Raw genomic sequence first — 19,138 nt, 5'->3', positions numbered from 1 at the left:
TCCCCTATCTAGTAAGGGTGACATATATTTAGGGCCCTTCGTTTTCATTTATTTTATTTTATTTTCCTGGCAATTTATCACTGTTTATTTCCACAACAACTAAAACAGGTGAAAATCAGTGTAAAAACCTATTAATAATTTTTCTGGGTAAATAACAGCGTTGATTTTGGTGGACAGAAAGGGAAAAAAAGTGTTCAGTAGATTAATGCTTTGAATTACGTTCATCAATGCGGTTTGCTTCAGAACTAAAACAGAACTCAAAACACAATGCCAAGTCTGTTGCAGACTTAGAACTATTAGCCTATAAATGTTTGCATTTAATAATTGGGCCACACCATTTGCAGCGCATACACTCAACTTCATCCTTTTCTCCTGTTTTTTTTTTTTTTTTTTTTTAAACTTTGAATAGTTTTCTGATGGGTTGGATCACAGAAACCCCCCTGGGAGCTGCCACCCGATGTGCCAAGACTACTTCTGCCCCCTGCTTTCCCTGCCAGCTCGGGGCCCCAGCACCCTGTCTTGCTGAGCCAGACACTCCCGTCTGCTCCAACACAGACCCAGGGTCTGAATTACTTGCCCCAAAGCTGCAGGTTTACCTGAAAGCAGCTAACAGAAGTGTTCCTGTCTTTAACACTCAAATGCCCAACTCCCAGTGGGGTCTAAACCCAAATAAATCCGTTTTACCCTGTATAAAGCTTATACAGGGTAAACTCATAAATTGTTCGCCCTCTAGAATACTGATAGAGTGATATGCACAGTTGTTTCCTCCCCCAGGTATTAATACATACTCTGAGTTAATTAATAAGTAAAAAGTGATTTTATTAAATACAGAAAAGTAGGATTTAAGTGGTTCCAAGTAGTAACAGACAAAACAAAATAAGTCACCAAGCAAAATAAAATAAAATGCACAAACCTATGTCTAATCAAACTGAATATAGATAAGATCCTCACCAGTTCCAGAATGCTCCTTTTTACAGACTAATCTCCTTTTAGCCTGGGTCTAGCAATTATTCACACCCCCTGTAGTTATTGTCCTTTGTTCCAGCGTCTTTCAAGTATCCGGGGGGGGGGGGGGGGGGGGGGGGGAGGGAGAGAGTGTGTATGTATGTATGTATGTATGTATGTATGTATGTATAGAGGCTCCCTTTTTAGCCAGCTGAAGACAATTTAGAGGGGTCTCCCAGGGGTTTAAATAGACTCTCTCTTGTGGGTGGAGACACCCTCCTCCCTCCTATGCAAAGCCCAGCTCCAAGATAGAGTTCTGGAGTCACCTGGGTAAGTCACATGTCCATGCACAACTCTCAGTCTTTACAGGCAGAAGCCATTGTCCACATGGTATCTTGTAAGTCTCCAGGAAGATTTCTTATGTGGATTGGAGCATTCCAAGATGCATTGTTTCCCAAGTGCTTCCTGATCGGGTACTTAACCTTGCAAATTCCTTCCTAAAGAAGCTGACCAAATGCCTCACAAAGCTTACTTAGAAATCAAGCAAGTATACAGCCAATATTCTTAACCTCAAGTACAAAATTATATATATGTACGAATACGATGAATAGATATAGTAGACTATAACCTTTACAGAGAGATGTTACATGGCACAGGCAGCACAAAACATATTCCAGTTATGTCATATTCCCACAAAGCCTTATGGGAGGTACTGTCACAACTTTTGTGTTTCTTCCCATTTTAGTGTGTCAAATCTTTAAACAGTTATCTGCTAACAGCTTGAAATATGCATGTGGTGGGAGTGAGATTCATCAGTATGTTCAGATGCGCACGCACTTCAGAACATGTGTGCGTGTTTGTTTATTGTGTCTCTCTGCTAGACTAATACATAGCCTTACTTCAACAGCAGCTTTGCATATACACGCAGATTAATGTATTATCATAATACATATACCTTGTGCAATGTATTGTACTTTCCTAATAAAACAAGATTTTTAAAAAATATTTGAATGATACATAAATAGGGTGAAAACTCAGAAAAAAATAAACACTTTTTGTAAAACCAGAGAATTTTTCGGTAAAAATTGGTTTAAACTGAAAACGAAGGGGCTTACATATACTTTTGGTTCTTAGACGACCTTGCATTGAGCTATATTAAAATGCATGTTGGTTCAAGTAAGCCTAGCTTTTCATGTGATCCAGATCACTCAGTAGAAGACCTTTTTTTTTTTTTATTAAGCATTATGTTTTCTTCCTATGATTGGTAAAGGTATTGAATTGCATTTGGCCAAAATCAGATCACTGTGGGACCCATTATAAATACCCGCACTGGATGATTCCCCATTCGCAATTGCTTTGAGATCCATCACTAAGCCAGTTTTTAATATGTGCTGCATTAATTTTGTATATAGTGTATATATTTATCATCAGACTATTATGCATATAAAATCATACTAAAAGCTAGAAAATATATTACTTTCCATTAAAGTAATTGCTGTTGTTACCAAGTGATATTATGAGATCAGAGGGGAGACGTCCCACAAGACTCTGAATTTGTGGAGGGTAGAAGAAAGGGAGAGTATGCATGAGGTACTATTAAACTTTTTCCTAGGGTGTAGCACATCTTAAGAATCACTTAGTAGCTCACCAACTCATGCCATTCTAGCCATGGAGATTTTGTAATGTGTGCCATACAACTATATTCTCTTAAACTGAATAGCATGAACACAGCTAAAATGCAGGACAACAAAAAACCCTGGAAAGAATGCCATGCATGAAGACAAATGGACTGAAGGAAACTTTACAAAAGAAGCAATTATTGATAATTAAAATGGCAAAGGAGACAAAAGATGAATTAACGAGGGCTGCCGCAAAGTCCTGATAGCATGAGACAACAAGGGTGGGCCTCTGAGTTACCTTTTTAAAAAAAACGTACTATAGAGTATTCCTAATATTAACCACCACACTTGAGTGGGGCTTCCCACTACAAGAGTAGGGGTGAAATGAACTCCTTTCCCACCTTGGGAAAATGTTTTATGGAACTGTAGTTGAAATCCGTAGTTTACAAAATATTCTTTAAATACAGACTTGTTACATTATATAGGGACTTAGTTGTGTCTCGTTCTTTTATTATTTAATTTTAGTAACTAAGATGTCTCCAAAGAAATGTGTCACCACTACAAATGGGGTCAAACATAGTGAAGTACGTTATTTCTAATGTTGTACCGATGCGGGAGTACGACAGATGACACTGGTCTGTTAAGACAGCTTTGAGCATTGTGAAGCACACAACAGTGGGGCCTTCCTGATCTGTAAAGTACTAGAAATGCAAAGAATCGCCATGTTCACTTGTGAAAAACCTTGAAAACCTAAACTGATGTAAACCAGTGCTTAAAAAGGACCAAAAAAAGGGAGTGTGGCTCCCATTTCTGCAGAGGGATAGCAGAAAGGAAACAAGAGAGCCCTCCAGACAGCATAGAAGTAGTTCAGTTCAGTCTGAGTACAGCACAACGAATCATTTTTTAACTTTCCCCCCAAATCCTTTGGCTCATGTGATTGTGGACTGGAATCAGGTACATGTGTTGGAGGCATAAGGTGGGCGAGAAGCGACTGTCGGAGTATTTTGCAGGCCCTCCCAAATATGTCATTAGCTGTATCTGCTTGCTGTCAGCTGTCTTGTCAGCAAACAAACAAACAAACAAACAAAAACAGTTTTCCCTTTACTCAAGTTTCTGTGAAGAGGACATCAAACATCTCACTTTCTGAGATGCCCTACGGTAACACTGATTAGAGTCCAAGCTATATTCAGTGGGATGTAAAACTGGTTTATTAGGAAAGATGGTGAGGAAGGTTTTTTTTTTTTTTTTTTTAATAAAACACAAAAAATGGATTATATGAAGTATTTGCATGACCAAGGTAAAAGCCTTTTATTGGTTCCTTAAAATATTTCTATATAAATCATTCATCTTGGTGAATTAGGGCTCCCAGAAAGTGCTGAAAACATGACTCATGATATTTCTAACACTGAATGAAAAACTGGGTCTGAAGTCAGATCCTTTATCACATTTTGAAGTTTAGAGGACCATTTATACTAGAACCTCAAGAGTTAGGAACACCAGAGTTATGAACTGACTAGTTAACCACACGCCTCATTTGGAACGGGAAGTACAGTAACCTCTTACTTAACATCATCCCAGTTAACGTTGTTTCATTGTTACATCGCTACATCGCTGATCTATTAGAGAACATACTCATTTAAAGTTGTGCAATGTTTGCTTAGAACGTTGTTTGGCCGTGGGGGCTTGGAACCAGGGTGGGCCGGCTACGACATCCCCCCAGCACTTTGGAAAGAACAGCAAGAGGAGCAGACGGACGATCCACCCTCTTTCACCCTCTCACTCCACCACCTCAACCAAGCTTCACAGTCATCATTGCTGAATGCAGTATTACATTGTTTGTTTAAAATAGTTTTAAAATGTACACTGTATATGTATATAATGTCCTCTGTCTGGTGAAAAAAATTCCCTGGAACCTAAGCCCCCCTATTTAAAATAATTGTTATGGGGAAATTGGATTCACTTAACATCGTTTTGCTTAAAGTCGCATTTTTCAAGAACATAACTACAACATTAAGGGAGGAGTTACTGTATACAAGCAGGCAGCAGCAGACACACAAAAAAGCAACCAGCAAATATAGTACAGTACTGTGTTAAATGTAAACTATTAAAAAATTAAGGGAAAGTTTAAAAAAAGATTCGACAAGATAAGGAAACTTTTTATGCTTGATTCATTTAAATTAAGATGGTTAAAAGCATCATTTTTCTTCTGAATAGTAAAGGTTCAAAGCCATACTAAGTTAATGTTCAATTGTAAAAGTCAAAGAACAACCATAATGTTTTGTTCTGAGTTACGAACAACCTTCATTCCCGAGGTGTTCATAACTGAGGTGCTACTGTACATCACTGTGCCTCCATCTGACTTACTCTTCCACTTTATAGAACCATTATTATTGTTTAGATCTGTGACTGGGAAGGGAAGGCTCATAAAAGGTCACAGAAAATTCTTAAATATTCTGGGGGAAAGTTTACAGAGACTCATCTTTAAAAATCTATTTCAGCATGTAGGGAGGAAATGAGTCTTGAGGTATGACTGACATCACTTCTTTATCCTGCTATATTTTAAGCAACACCCCCCGTAAAAAAACTTGAAGATCTGAAAAGCATCAAAATCAACTACATACACAAAAATGAATTTCTACTAATAAAAATTAGAAATAATGAATGTTCTAAAAATTCACCTGCAAATTCCATTCTGCCTGAATTTCACTCTGGGCAGTTTCCATGCTTCAGTTAGGCATTTATACAGAGCCTCATTCAGAAGGCAATAACTGCAGCTTCAACTGATGTCAATGGGAGAGGTGGGTACTCAGCACCTCTGAAAAGCAGGCCACTTGGGTATTTAATTTTAAACCACCTATATTTGAACATTTTTGGTGGATGGATACACATTTGGGTGCACCCAGGCACACATTTTGCTGCCTCTTGAGGTTATTTGTGGACTATTAATATTTTCAAAGTTCAACAAACTTTAATACAAAAGCGATAGAAAAGGAACTATTTACCAGCCACAGACTACCTACACATATGTAAAACTGGTGAGAAAAATCTGACTCAAAACACTGGCTTGGGGGAAAAAAGATTTTGAAAGTTCATCATTATGAAGATGTGACAGCTATAAAGATATAGCCAGAGTGCTACATGTTGAAATGGTCAACTTAGAAAAGACAGTTACAGCAAATTTTATTCCACCTCTCCTAGGCTTCATATACCTATGCAATGGAGCTCTGAACAAGGTGTGTGTGTGTGTGTGTGTGTGTGTGTGTGTAGGGGGGTTAGCCCCCTGTTTCAATTATTTGAGTATCTAACACTTGATAGTCTAGTTTGTGTTTTAGAAATATCATTTTTGTGTGGTTGAACTCTTATCCTCAAAGATATTCACCTCATCCATCTTGTCTCTTATCCTATTTTTTTTTTTTTAAATGCACACTTTTATAAAGCAAAAGAACTGCTCTAGAAGGCAGTGGTAAAAGTCAATCAACAACTGTAAAAGAAAGTAAGTTCACAGAACTACTGTGTTAACAAAATCTGAATTCAGTTGTAATGCAAGTTGTTTAATAGAGTCTGCTTAAGCTTGTCTTCAATTAACTTACATGACAAGGTTACTTACTTGGATCAAGACATTATCTTGACCACAACAGGGCACCCATTTAAACAGTGTTTACACTGATGAAGTGGGAAGTAGAATTAGAAGACACTTTAGGCCATATTTAAACTAGGAGTATTTTGCCAGTAAAGCAATACTATACCTGCAATGTGTTCATAGTGAGGACACAACTTATACCAGCAAAAAACTGTGCTTTTCCCAGTATAGCTTATTCCAGAACCCACCCTCCCTCGCGACCCCCAGCAAAATATGCTACATTGGAAAAGGGCAGTTTTGCTGGTATAACTGCAGTTTCATCAGGGGCTTTTGCCAGCACAGCTATGTTGGTCAGAGATCACACCTCTTCACACCCCTGACAAACACTGATATGCTGGTAGAAGTCTGAATCATAACCATGGCCTTAATAAAATTTCGCAAGCATACTGATGAATGCTTGCATTAATGAACACTAACATGCACGTACAGTCAACATAACCAAGTTGCTACATTTACTGACTCAGCCCTACACTGACCCTTGACATCAAAGATCACCCAGTTAAAGTATTGAATCCCATAACAGAAAACAAATAGACAGGAGGTACCTCAGAAGCATTAAAGAAATCCACTTCCAATAACTGTCAGAGTACCAAGGGCCTGATTCCTTATCAAGTTCAGTCCTATAGAAAGTGTGCTCTTCTAACTTGGATTGAATCAGTACTGTAACTTTCAATAAGCTCAGTTCATGCTATAACCCTAACATACTGGAAATTAAAATTCATAGTTCACATTTTTAGAGACCGAATACCTGAACTCTTACTCAGCGATCTGATTGGTAAGTATTATTTTCAAAACGCACGGAATAGACTTTGCAAAGGCTAAAAAACTTTACTGTATATAAAAAGAAAAAAAATCTAAAAGAAAGCATGATCTGAATTTTAATGTTTTCTAGTGTTTCACACTTCTGCAGCACTTATCTACCTATTTTGAGGCTTCAAAGGACTTTGTGAACATCCATGAATATAGCTGATCAAAAGTTGTCAAAATTTTGTCAAAATTTTGAACAAACAGGAGTGGGGGGAATTTTGCAAACTTTAATTAAAGTTTCCCTTGCTTTTTGAGAAGCTTTATTCATGAATAGAGACTCAACAATCTTATTAAGCAGGTAAATATCCTTATTTTATAGATGAGGAAACAGGAATAAAAAGAGATTAAGGGTCAGATCCTTGGCCTCTGGCCACGAACAACACAGCACAAAGGAGGGAGAAGGGGATTAGCTGGTAGATAGGGAAGTGCAGATGGAGAGCTTTACGTGCAATGAATGTTGCACTTCAGAATGGCTATAATACATGGTGATGGGGATTGAGTGCAGTGGGTAAGGGTCGTATCTTTCAGGGCTGGGTGGTGAAGCTACAGATGTTGGAGGCAGCTGGTGGCGATAAGAACCCAGATGTTGGGGAAAGTGGGTTGGAGGTGGGGGCACCAGGGAAAGAGTTATGGGACAAGGGCTGCGGGGGGGAGGGGGGGGGAGGAGGAGGAGAGGAGAGATGGGTAGGTACGGTAGTGCTCCGCCTGCATGGCTACCAGCACCTGGATCGAGTCTGCTTGGCACTCCATGATGCTTATCAGCCGATCCGTGCCTTGTTGCTGGAGCTTTGCACTTTTGTGCCTGCGCTCCTCATTCTGCTGGAGGATCCTCCTTTCACACTCCCTCCACTCCTGAGCTTTTAGATTCTCGTTAAGGGACTGCTGCATTACTTCATGCAGCATGTCTTCTTTACTTCTACGTTGTCTCTTCCTAATTCTTTGCAGTCTTTCGTATGGTGATAACACGGAAGGTTAAGATCTCAAGGTTGCATCTGTAAAGACAAAATGCAACACTTAACAGAGGCAGCATTGTTCATACCAGACAGAGCAATGATCCCCCCATACTTAAGGGCAAGCACAGTCTACACAATAGCATAATTTGCCCAACCCAAAGCAAGTGCACATAACCCACGGGAGCCCCAAAAGGGTGAGTAAGCACAGGGTCAAGGGGAACTGATTGTTTCATGGCTGTACTGTCCTCTGGGTTTCTGTGCCTTGGGGAGAGCGCAACAGCTGCAGGGGGCCCCTATACTGAACACAGTCCCCACATTTTCCACAGAAGTTCATCCTGGAAGATATCTCACTGCTGAGGGTGACCTGGGAAGCAAGGGAGGGTCTTCTACTGCAATGTGGCTTCCGCCATGGCCCATATGCAGCTTGCCTGTGTGCAGCAATGGTCCCCTCGCGGCACAGTGGCGCGGACATGTTAGCCTGACTGGAACAAGGACCACAGTGGCTCTCCCAAGAAACCTGTGCAAGCGCATTGCCCAAGTTCTGGATGAGACCTTTGAAGAAATTACTGAGGCCGATTACCGCGATGTGAGAAAGAACATCAATGCCCTATTCCGCATCTAGGCATGCATGCAGCCCTAACCCTCCTCGCCCCAAGAGCCTGCACTGAATAACTTTCCAAAATAAAAGCTGCTTACCGTGCACCTCCTCTGGTGTTTGTCCTTCCCCAAGCACCGGCCGCCACAACTGGCTTAAAAACAGCTCCTGGCTGCGTGCATCGAGCGATTCCAGGGTGTCTTCCTCCTCCTCATCAGCACCCTCACTCCCGCTTTCTTCCTCCTCCTCCTGCCTTGTTGAACTGGGCTCTGAAGTGTCCATGGTGGTACTCGGAGTGGAGGTGGGGTCGCCCGCAAGTATCACATCCAGCTCTTTGTAGAAATGGCAGGTCGCGGGGGGCAGCACTGGAGCGGCGGTTTGCCTTGCAGGCTTTGCAGTAGGCATTCCACAGCTCCTTCACTTTAACTCTGCACTGCAGTGCATTCCAGTCATGGCCCCTTTCCATCATGTCCCTTGATATCTGCCCGAAGATATCGTAATTCCTATGGCTGGAGCGCAGCTGGGACTGGACAGCTTCCTCCCCAGAAACACTGATGAGGTCCAGCACCTCGCCACTGCTCCATACTGGCGCGTGGAGGCATGGCCACCTACAAAGATTTGCTGAGAGCACTCCACGCCTGGCTTAGCAAACAGGAAGGGGATTTTCAAAATTCCCAGAGAATTTAAAGGGCGGATCTGACAGTTGGTTACCTCAGGGCAGGGCAATAGAGTTCAAAGTGATGACCAGAGTGGCAAGAACAGGCATTGTGGGACACTTCTGCAGGCTGATCAGAGCGCATTAACAGCTCCAGCAGTGGCACATCAAATGTTATTCCACTTGCTGAGGTAGATTACCAGGAGCATTCTAGCCGCGGCGTCAGAGCGCTCTACGTGCCTTGCCAGTGTGGACGCATCATGAGTTAGCACGCACTGGGCTGCTTTAATGCACTAACTCGCAAGTGTAGCCATGCCCGAAGTTATGTGAAATGCCTAAGGGACCAAAACTGCAGCCAGATAATGGAATAGCATGGGAGGAGGAAGGGACTTTCCTCTAGTTAAGTTTCCTATGTGGGCAGCAGGGGGTGGCTGGCATAGGAGTCTCTATACCTGCACTGATGCCCCACCCAGGGCCAGATACACAGGCTCTACACCTCAGATTCCAGCAATGATGTGGCACAATGTAACCACATCCAACACCAGGGATCTGCTGTAAATGATTTACTCATCACCACCCAGGAAGTCAGGGGAGAACCCAGGCATCCCCTCCCACCCCACACCATCCCTGTGCCCTAAGGGACTCTTTACTGTAATCAAGACAGTGTTTGTAAAGCATAACATAATTCTAGTATATTTTCTGCCAATTCCTTTGCAGTCCATCATGCAATTTTCCCCTTCAGAGCACACCTGGGTCAGTTTCAAATACTTTGTATCCCAAGAACTGCAGCTCCTATTTTCCAGAATACAGCTCCCTTAGAGCACGTTCTCACAGCAAAAGACAATTCACTGGCACACTGCATAGGGAAATAAAGGGATTGGGCAGACCACACTATCACAGAAGGTGCTGAGATCCAGAGTTAATACTGAAGTGCTCAAGAGTCTCTAGATCATTCCATTACCACCAGCTGGAAATGAGGTCACCTCCTGATAACCAAGGAGATAGGAAAATCCAAAGACCAGCAAAACAAAAAAACAAAAAACCATTCTCCACTGCTCTCAAATGTATGTGATCAACAAGTCTTCCATTGGCAAGACAGCTTTTCAAGCATGCTAACTCAAAGAAACCCTATATATTCAGGATGCTGGAAAGAAAAAAGGCAAAGGAGGGTGTTGAGAAACAAAGAGCTCTTACATGTTTAAAAGATCCATGGGGGGCTGCAGTTGCTCCAGTGTCTTCTAGATACTCATCCCAATTGAATTCTGCTTCTTCCACACCAGACCCAGCATCTAGAATAGAACAACCAACCTCAGTCTAGTATCTGACATGGATGTAGTACCGCTCTGAGAAAGTCTGTTACTTGATTTACGACTTTAACCACCAAACTCTAAATATATTTTTGGTTTCTCTTCATACACCACCTTTTAATAGTTTCTATTGTGAATGCATTAATGGAAAGATCAAATGACAAGTCTGTGCCCAGTGAAAAGTAACTTGTAAATTGCAAGGGAATCAGTAGCAGCAGGTGTGGATTTATAGAGGGACTGGTAAAACGTCTATTTAATTAGAAAATAAACTTACTGATCTGCTAGCAATTTTCTAGGCAAGCTTACAAACGGAGCAGATACCAGGAAAAAATTAAAGGGATTCTAAACAAGCTTGATTTTTGTATCACAAACACTAATAAGCAAAGGGGCTGCAGTAGGCACTTTGCAACTGGACTTTACAAAGCATCTGATGAGGTGCTTCAACAAAATCTGATTTGGCAGAGATTCAATCATGGGCTTTGATATGATCACTGTCAGATGGACTGAAAACTAGCTGGAGAATGATACAGAAGCCATCAGATAAAGCAAAGTATGAAATGCTCCAGGGCTTGCTGTTACGTCTGATTTTGAACAACATCTTTATCAGTGATTAGGAATTTAGGCAAAAACGCATCATTTATCAACACTAGCAAGGACAACAGGTTTTCAAATGGATTGAAAAATTAAAATGGAGCTGGGCAAATAATAAAATGGTAATTACTCTTTTCCCTTCAATTAACGGGTATATTTAGGCCAGCTCTAGGTAAAAATACTGAGAACGTAAAAGGAGCCTCACTCCATAAAAAAGGCCTGGAGAAGGAAATAGCCCAAAACATTGATATTCATTCATTTATAGAGTTACATTTACATCTGGCACTATTATGATTACTGCTTTCAAACTACTACGCATTTCTAAAGCGCCAACAGTTTACAGACAGAAAAACCAGATGAGAGTTTGCAAAAAAAGTATGTACACGTAATTTGATTCTGGGCTGCATGCAAAAGCTGTCATGTGGCAGGGAGGCTACGGGCCCTTTCCATGGGACATTAGTGAAGCAGTACTGCAATACCTAACAAGATCCTGAAAGACTGTTGGGTGGTTGGACCTTTGATCCACATGGGTGACCCTAGTCCAACGGTCTAAATTTTTCTAGGATACAAGAGCAGACATGGAAGGGTTCAGTGTAGAGGACATGGAGCGGGGATCCAAAATAGCTGCAGCACTAAAATGGAAAACAACAAGCATAGTTTGTAAACTAAGGCCACTTTTACTTCCGAATGAGAGCATTTAAATTCACAGCATTAGTTAATCTAGCTTAATTTTCTTGAGTGTAGACAAGCCCTCAACTAAAAGTGTCCTTCACTTTGGACTATTTGGTATAACTCAGAGACACAAGGTGGGTGAGGTAATATATCTTTTATCAGTCCAACTTCTGAGAAAAACTTTCACGCTTACACAGAACTGACCTGAAGAGCTGTGTAAGCTTAAGGGTTTGTCTCTCTCATCAACACAAGCTGGTCCAGTAAAAGATACTACCTCACACACATTGTCTCTCTAACATCTAACAGTTACAACACTGCAAACAACAACAGTGGTACGCCTCATGCAAGGGAAGATCTGGAGTGTTTTGTTGGTGTACAGGCTGGCAAAGGAGAGTTCATACTGATGCAGGCACTCAGAACAAAAACAGAATTCTAGATGCATCCAGCCTTAATGATGTCAAGTTAGGGAGTATTCAGAAGATAGCAAGACAAGTGATGAATGGTCTTGAAAGGAAAGATTCGAAGAACAGATTCAATATTGATTGAGTAAACAGTGGCTGAAGAGGGTAAGGGGAGGGAGAAGCACCAAGGAAATGTAAGTGTGTCAACACCAAGGAGAGTGAAGAAAGGAATTAGAGTGGTTTCAAGTGAGCATGGCTTGATACACCATCCAAGATGAGTCACAGGAAACGCTGCCTAGTCATGAAGTCTGTTTGACAATGGAACAGCATCTTCAGAGAAGCAGGGAAGTCCCATTGCTAGAGGCATTTTAAAACTAGAATGGGCAAGAGACACTTGAGTACTTGTAATGAACACTGCAGTGGTAAAGGAATGACAAGATGACTAATACAGTAAGTGGGACCTTCCCATCTCCAATTTTATAACTGATTATATAAACTGAATACCATGGTTGCCTTTTATAATGTAACTAAAAGAACATCAGGGAATTTTATATCTAGTTTGTAAACTAAATGCACAGGAAGAAATATCATGTAGTACCTAGTTGTTATAACAAATATTACTTGTTTGGTAAATTCTGGGTGGAGCTCATTAAGGTTCTTTAGCACTAAGTATTTCCACACATTCAGCTCTTTTAAGACAGGTAATAAACACTCTTGTAGACAGAATGGGTTGGGTAGAGAAAGCCACTTGTCCTATAAGTGATGAAACAGTAAGCTTTTAAAACCATCTTATCTAACCCATTTACATCATCATCTTATCACACCTTTCTGCCCTGAAAGCCCACATAGATTCACTTCTTAAGCAATTTTTGTTCATTCAAACATAAAAAGGCATAGGCTTGTCCAAAACGGAAAGCTGGAAAATTCTTTATGTAAAAAACACAAAGAATATACCAATAAAGTCTTCAGTCTAACTATGAGGTTCCTTTTTTCTGAACTGAGTAATAGTGTTAAGGGAGATGTTGAAAGGGTGGTCCTTTGTTTTAAAGCACTTTAGTGGTAGATATTCTATAGTGCTAGAAAGTGGGATTTCTTCCAGGTTTAGAAAAGCACATCTCATTTGTTGATTGCACTTATTTGTTGATGGCAATACCTGCTCCAAAGGAACCTACCCCCAATCCGATTTTGATAATGGAAATAATCATAAGCTTTGAGAAGCTTTAGAGTTCAAAATGCTCAGATACTGAATATGAACTCAGTGGGGAAATGGGGTCATGGTTACTGGGTGAACCCTTAGGTGACAGGCCTTCCTTCCTACCCCCATTTTGGGTGGAACTAAGGGGGCCAACTACTCAGACTGGATCACTGGGCTACACCTGATTACCAACCATATTATAACATAGGTCCAACTCAGTTTTGGTACCGGTACGAGTTTCCCTGAAGGAGGTTATGAGAGGATACGTTTGCAGTGATACAGAAACAATATCTACAAAACAAAGCATTATTTATTAATCTCTCAAAAGGTACAAAGTACAATTAGCCGGGGGAAGCAAACGGCATCTGCCTATAGCATCTATGTCTGTCTCCCCGTGTGACTTTTTCTTCCTGTCAGCTTTTCATTGACACAGTGGCGAGCATCTCCCAGCTCACCCAAAATCCTTCCCTTTCCCAGGATCGTTGAGAGTTTAGAATTCCCTTTGATCCCAGACAGCCTTGGGCAGAGTAAAACTAGCCTGGATGGAGTCAGTTTCTTCCCCTTCAGTGGCCCAGCCACTGTTATCTGAATGGAAGATGTGTACTGGAGGTTGCCTGAAGCTTGCCTATGAATTTCCTTATTTACAGCCTCCTTTGATTTAAATACATAGCCAAGTAACCCTTCATAACCAAACAGAGGCCTGCAACTCAGGAATTTCCCAGTTTGTCACAAATGGGTCCTTATTTTGAAGGCACTGGTTGAAACCTGTAGGCAATAGCTCCCATTTGAAGACAGACCTAAAACAAACTACTTTTGAACTGGCTAATATACTCAAAGCAATCAAAGTGGTTTAACATGGGAATACTAGATGGGTTTTGAGACTATGCAGCCACACTAAACTCACTGCTGAGCCGCTTGCAGCACCAAGTCTTCTATAATGATGATCATCAGATAACTGTCTAAGGGGCAGTTAAGCTCCTTAGAAGAGGCAGAGGTCACTTAACACACTGAAAGGGTCAATTAGTTTATGTTGCTACCTAATTATTACAAGGAACTCCAGGAAAGAAGCAGTGTTTGCCTGCTTTTTTAGGGCCTTGGCTACACTTGCATATGTACAGCGCTGTGAGTGAAACCTGACTTGGTGCAGCTGAGTAGGGAAAGCGCTGCAGTCTGTCCACACTGACAGCTGCCCAGCGCACTATCGTGGCCACATTTGCAGCATTTGCTGCAGCATTGGGAGCGGTGCATTATGGGCAGCTATCCCACAGAGACCTCTTCCCATTCTGGCGCCGTGGGTTGTGGGAACAAGGTGTGAGTGTGGGGCATTCTGGGTCCTGTCCCAACCCCCTGTGATGCATCGCTTCGCATCCCAGAAATGCCTTTGTTTCTGTCCACCTTTGGCGCCATCTTGCAACGGTTTCTGTGCAGCGTGATCTGTTGTCTGCGGGAAATGGAGCCCAAACTGCTGAGGCGTATGCTGACTTATCTCACCAGCACGTCACGTTTGGCTGTCGAACTATTCCTTAAGATCCAAAGTGAGAGTGAGGATGAGGAGTCCGACGATGCTATCGAGCCGCGTAACGCGTATGACACAAAATAATTGCTTGTGGCATTCACAGACATGCTCAGCACCGTGGAACGCTGCTTTTGGGCTTGGGAAACAAGCACCGAGTGGTGGGATCACATCGTCATGGAAGTCTGGGATGATGAGCAGTGGCTGCAGAACTTTTGGATGAGAAAAGCCACTTTCATGGGACTGCGTGAGGAGCTCGCCCCCACCCTGCGGCGCAAGGACACGAGATTGAGAGCTGCCCTGCCAGTGGAGAAGCGGGTTGCTATTGCAATCTGGAAGCTGGCAACTCCAGACAGCTACCGGTCGGTCGCAAACCAGTTTGTAGTGGGAAAGTCGACCGTTGGAATCGTGTTGATGCAAGTTTGCAGGGTCATTAATTGCATCCTACTCAGAAGAACCGTAACTCTGGGTAACGTGCAGGAAATAGTGGATGGCTTTGCACAAATGGGAGGGGCGACAGATGGGACGCACATTCCTATTCTGGCACCACCCCACACAGGATCCGAGTAGGTTAATCGGAAGAGGTATTTCTCTATGGTTCTCCAAGCGCTTGTGGATCACCGTGGGCGTTTCACTGACATTAACACAGGCTGACCCGGAAAGGGGCATGATGCACGCATCTTTTGGAACACTTGGCTGTTCAGGAAAATGCAGGCTGGAACTTTTTCCCCCAGAGCGGAAGATCACGGTAGGGGAAGTTGAAATGCCCATTGTCATTCTTGGAGATCCCACTTACCCGTTAATGCCGTGGCTCATGAAACCGTACACAGGGAGCCTTGACAGCAGCAAGGAACGGTTCAACTACAGGCTGAGCCGGTGCCGAATGACTGTGGAGTGTGCCTTTGGCCGTTTAAAGGACCGCTGGCGATCTCTCTATGGGAAGCTGGACTTGGCCGAAAATGACATCCCCGCGGTTATATGCGTGTGCTGTGCCCTCCATAATATTTGTGAAGGGAAGGGTGAAAGCTTCACTCAGGCATGGACCTCTGAGGTTGAACACCTGGAGGCTGAATTTGCACAGCCAGAGAGCAGGGCTATTACAGGGGCCCAGCGCGGGGCTGCAAGGATTAGGGATGCCTTGAGGGAGTAATTTGAGGCTGAAAACCAGCAGTGATATCTGGTGCCCTGCACGGGAGTGAAGTGCAGTAGTTCCAATCTTTAGGAATCAGTGTTTGCTAAGCAGACAAGCAGACTTGCAGTGCCTGTTTATTTCCTGGGCTAAGGAGTCTTTTACTTTATGCAATAATAAAGAATGTTTTCAAAGCCAAAAAATCCATGTATTGAAAAGAAAAAAAAAAAATTAAGGGGGTGGAGTGGGGAACGGTACAATCACAGATTCGCGCATGTCCTGTCTGGTGTGCTGTGCAGTGAGTGCTGCACTTCAGGATAGCTATACTGCATGGTGATGGGGGTTGAGTGCAGAGAGTAAGGGTTGTGGTTTTCAGGACTGTGTGGTGAAGATACTGGTGTTCGAGGCAGCTGGTGGTGTGAAGAACACGGCAAAGTGGTTTGGAGGTGACAGTGGGGCACAATGGAAAGAGTTTTGGGACAAGGGCTGTGGGGGGGGGTGTTTGCGCTTGCAGTACTGCTCCTTCTGCATGGCTACGAGCTCCTGGATAGCGTCTGCTTGGCGCTCCAGGATGCTTATGAGCCGATCCGTGCTTTGCTGCCGCTGCACTGTGTTTTCCTGGCGGATCCTGCTTTCTCTCTCCCTCCAGTTCTGTGCTTTCTCTTTACTAGATTGCCGGATCACTTCTTGCAGCATGTCTTCTTTGCTTTTTCACTGTCTCTTCCTGAGTCTTTGCAGTCTCTGAGCAGGCGATAAGAGGGTTGGCTGAGGTCTCAAGGTTGATGCAGCTGTATAGGCAAAATGCAACATTTAACAGAGGCAGCATTGTTTATACCAGACAGAGTAATGATTCCCCCCACACTTAAGGAGTAGAAAACACACAGGATCTACACAATAGCATAATTTTCCCGTCCAAAACAGAGCACACATATCCCACAGGAGCCTCAAAATGGTGAGTAATGGGGGCTGATTGTTTCAGGGCTGCACTGTCCTCTGGGTTTCTGTGCCTTGGGGAGAGCCAACAGCTTCAGGGGGCACCTACACTGAATACTGTTCCAACATTTTCCACAGGAGTTCGTCCTGGACGATATCTCGCTGCTGAGGGTGACCTGGGAAGCAAGGGAGGGTCTTCTACTGCAATGTGGCTTCCGCCCTGGCCCACATGCAGCTTGCCTCTGTGCAGCAATGGTCCCCCCACCACCCCTCGCGGCACAGTGGCGCGGACATGTTAGCGTGGCTGGGACAAGGACCACGGTGGCTCTCCCAATAAACCTGCGCAAGCGCATTGCGCACGTTCTGGATGAGACATTCGAGGAGATTACCGAGGCCGATTACTGCGATATGATAAACCACATCAATGCACTATTCTGCATCTAGGCATGCATGCCTAACCCTCCTCTCCCAAAGAGCCAACACCGAAAAAAAAATGCTTACCGGGAACCTGCTCTTCTGTTTGTCCTCCACCAAGTACCGGCCGCTGCGACTGGCTACCTTCCTCCTGGCTCGAGAAGAGCTCCTGGCTGCATGTCTCCAGGGATTCTGGGGTGTCTCCATCCAGCCCACCACCCTCACTCCCGTTTTCCTCTTCCTCCCCCCCCTCCACCGGCTCTGAAGGGTTCATGATGGTGCTCGGAGTGGAGGTGCGGTTAACCCCAAGTATCGCATCCAGCTCTTTGTAGAATCGGCAGGTCACAGGGGGGAGCACCTGAGCAGCCGTTTGCGTCGCGGGCTTTGCGGTAGGCACTCTGCAGCGCCTTCACTTTAATCCTGCACTGCAGGGTGTCCAGGTCATGGCCCCTTTCCATCATGTCCTTTGATACCTTCCCGAAGGTATCGTGATTCCTACGGCTGGAGCGCAGCTGGGACCGTACAGCTTCCTCCCCCCAAAGACGGATGAGGTCCAGCAACTCGCCATTGCTCCATGCTGGGGCTCACTTGGTGCGTGGAGGCATGGTCACCTGGAAAGATTCGCTGATAGCACTCCACGCCACGCCGGGCTGAGCAAACAGGAAGGGGATTTTTAAAATTCCCGGGAAATGTAAAGGGTGGGACACATGGTTGGTTACCTGAGGCCAGGGCAGTAGAGTTTGAACTGATGACCTGAGTGGCTAGAACAGGCATTGTGGGATACTGCCGAATACTTCTGGAGGCCAGTCACAGCGCATTGGGCGGCCACACTGGCGCCGCAGCGGCAGCGCAATACACGCTATTCCTCTCGGGGACATGGATTAGTAGTGTCAAATCAGCACAGTACTATTGTATATCACTTACTACCCAAAACTATTTGCATTAGTGTTGTATTCGGCATCAAATGTTTCCGCATTAATTCTGTCATCTTTTTGACTATCCATCCTGTGATACAACAGGAACATAGGAATATTGAATTCTATCACCGGACACTGTTAATCTGTGAATAAGGTGGTGAAATGTGACAAGTTTCATTCAAGTGTTCCCAAGGAATGAATTCAACTACAGGTGCTCTGCTTTAAATTTGGACCTTTGCCCCATGTTAATTCTCATTGCCAATAACTTCCATGCATAATTAATATGGTTTAGTTAGAAGACTGTCACACAGAGACAGTTAAGTACATCATACTACAGTGTGCAAGACCTGCAATTAAAGCTAACTTCGGACTCTCTCAGTCTACAACTAGGTTTTTCAATCTGGTTTTAACTATGGTTAATCTCCTTGATTAATATAATCAGTTAGGCCATGATTAAGTGAAGTCAGGTTGGGATTCTGGTACCTGAAAAACAAAATGACAAGAGTAGGCATTGTCTTTTCCTCCTGTGGCATGGGGGAGCATCCCATCTCTCTGATAACTGTCCACATTCACACACTGGAAAAAGAGTTGGTAGGAAAGAAAATAGCACAGAGGCTATTTTCAGTTATCTTAAAGGAGGACAGGTAAAGGAGAAAACAATTTTAAAAAGTCATACATAAGAAAAATTAAATCAGTCAAAGGAGAAGATGAGGGGGTGGTCCCAAGAAAAATCTGTCACATGTACATTTACATTGTAGCAACCTACAGTTTATAAACGAACTCAATGTGCTATGAGTGCAGTAAGGGGACTAGGGTGCGACTAAAACCAGTGTGATTGAACTACTGAGGTTA

The 19,138-nt window shown here is 43.3% G+C and overlaps 1 protein-coding gene across 2 annotated transcripts in view; it reads right to left on the bottom strand.

The window, feature by feature from the left end:
- Positions 1-19,138, bottom strand: part of SFMBT1 (Scm like with four mbt domains 1) — a 157,351-nt gene that overhangs the window by 42,618 nt on the left and 95,595 nt on the right. For both annotated transcript variants that reach the window (XM_034776928.1, XM_034776929.1), the window contains one exon: positions 10,409-10,503. In XM_034776928.1, coding sequence (XP_034632819.1) covers positions 10,409-10,503 — 95 coding nt within the window. The remainder of the gene's footprint in view (positions 1-10,408; positions 10,504-19,138) is intronic.

The sequence above is a fragment of the Trachemys scripta genome, chromosome 7 (genome assembly GCF_013100865.1).
Source record: "Trachemys scripta elegans isolate TJP31775 chromosome 7, CAS_Tse_1.0, whole genome shotgun sequence".
Lineage (NCBI taxonomy): Eukaryota > Metazoa > Chordata > Testudines > Emydidae > Trachemys > Trachemys scripta.
The sequence above is the reverse complement of the archived record's forward strand: the minus strand, read 5'-3'. Positions and strand labels throughout refer to the sequence as shown.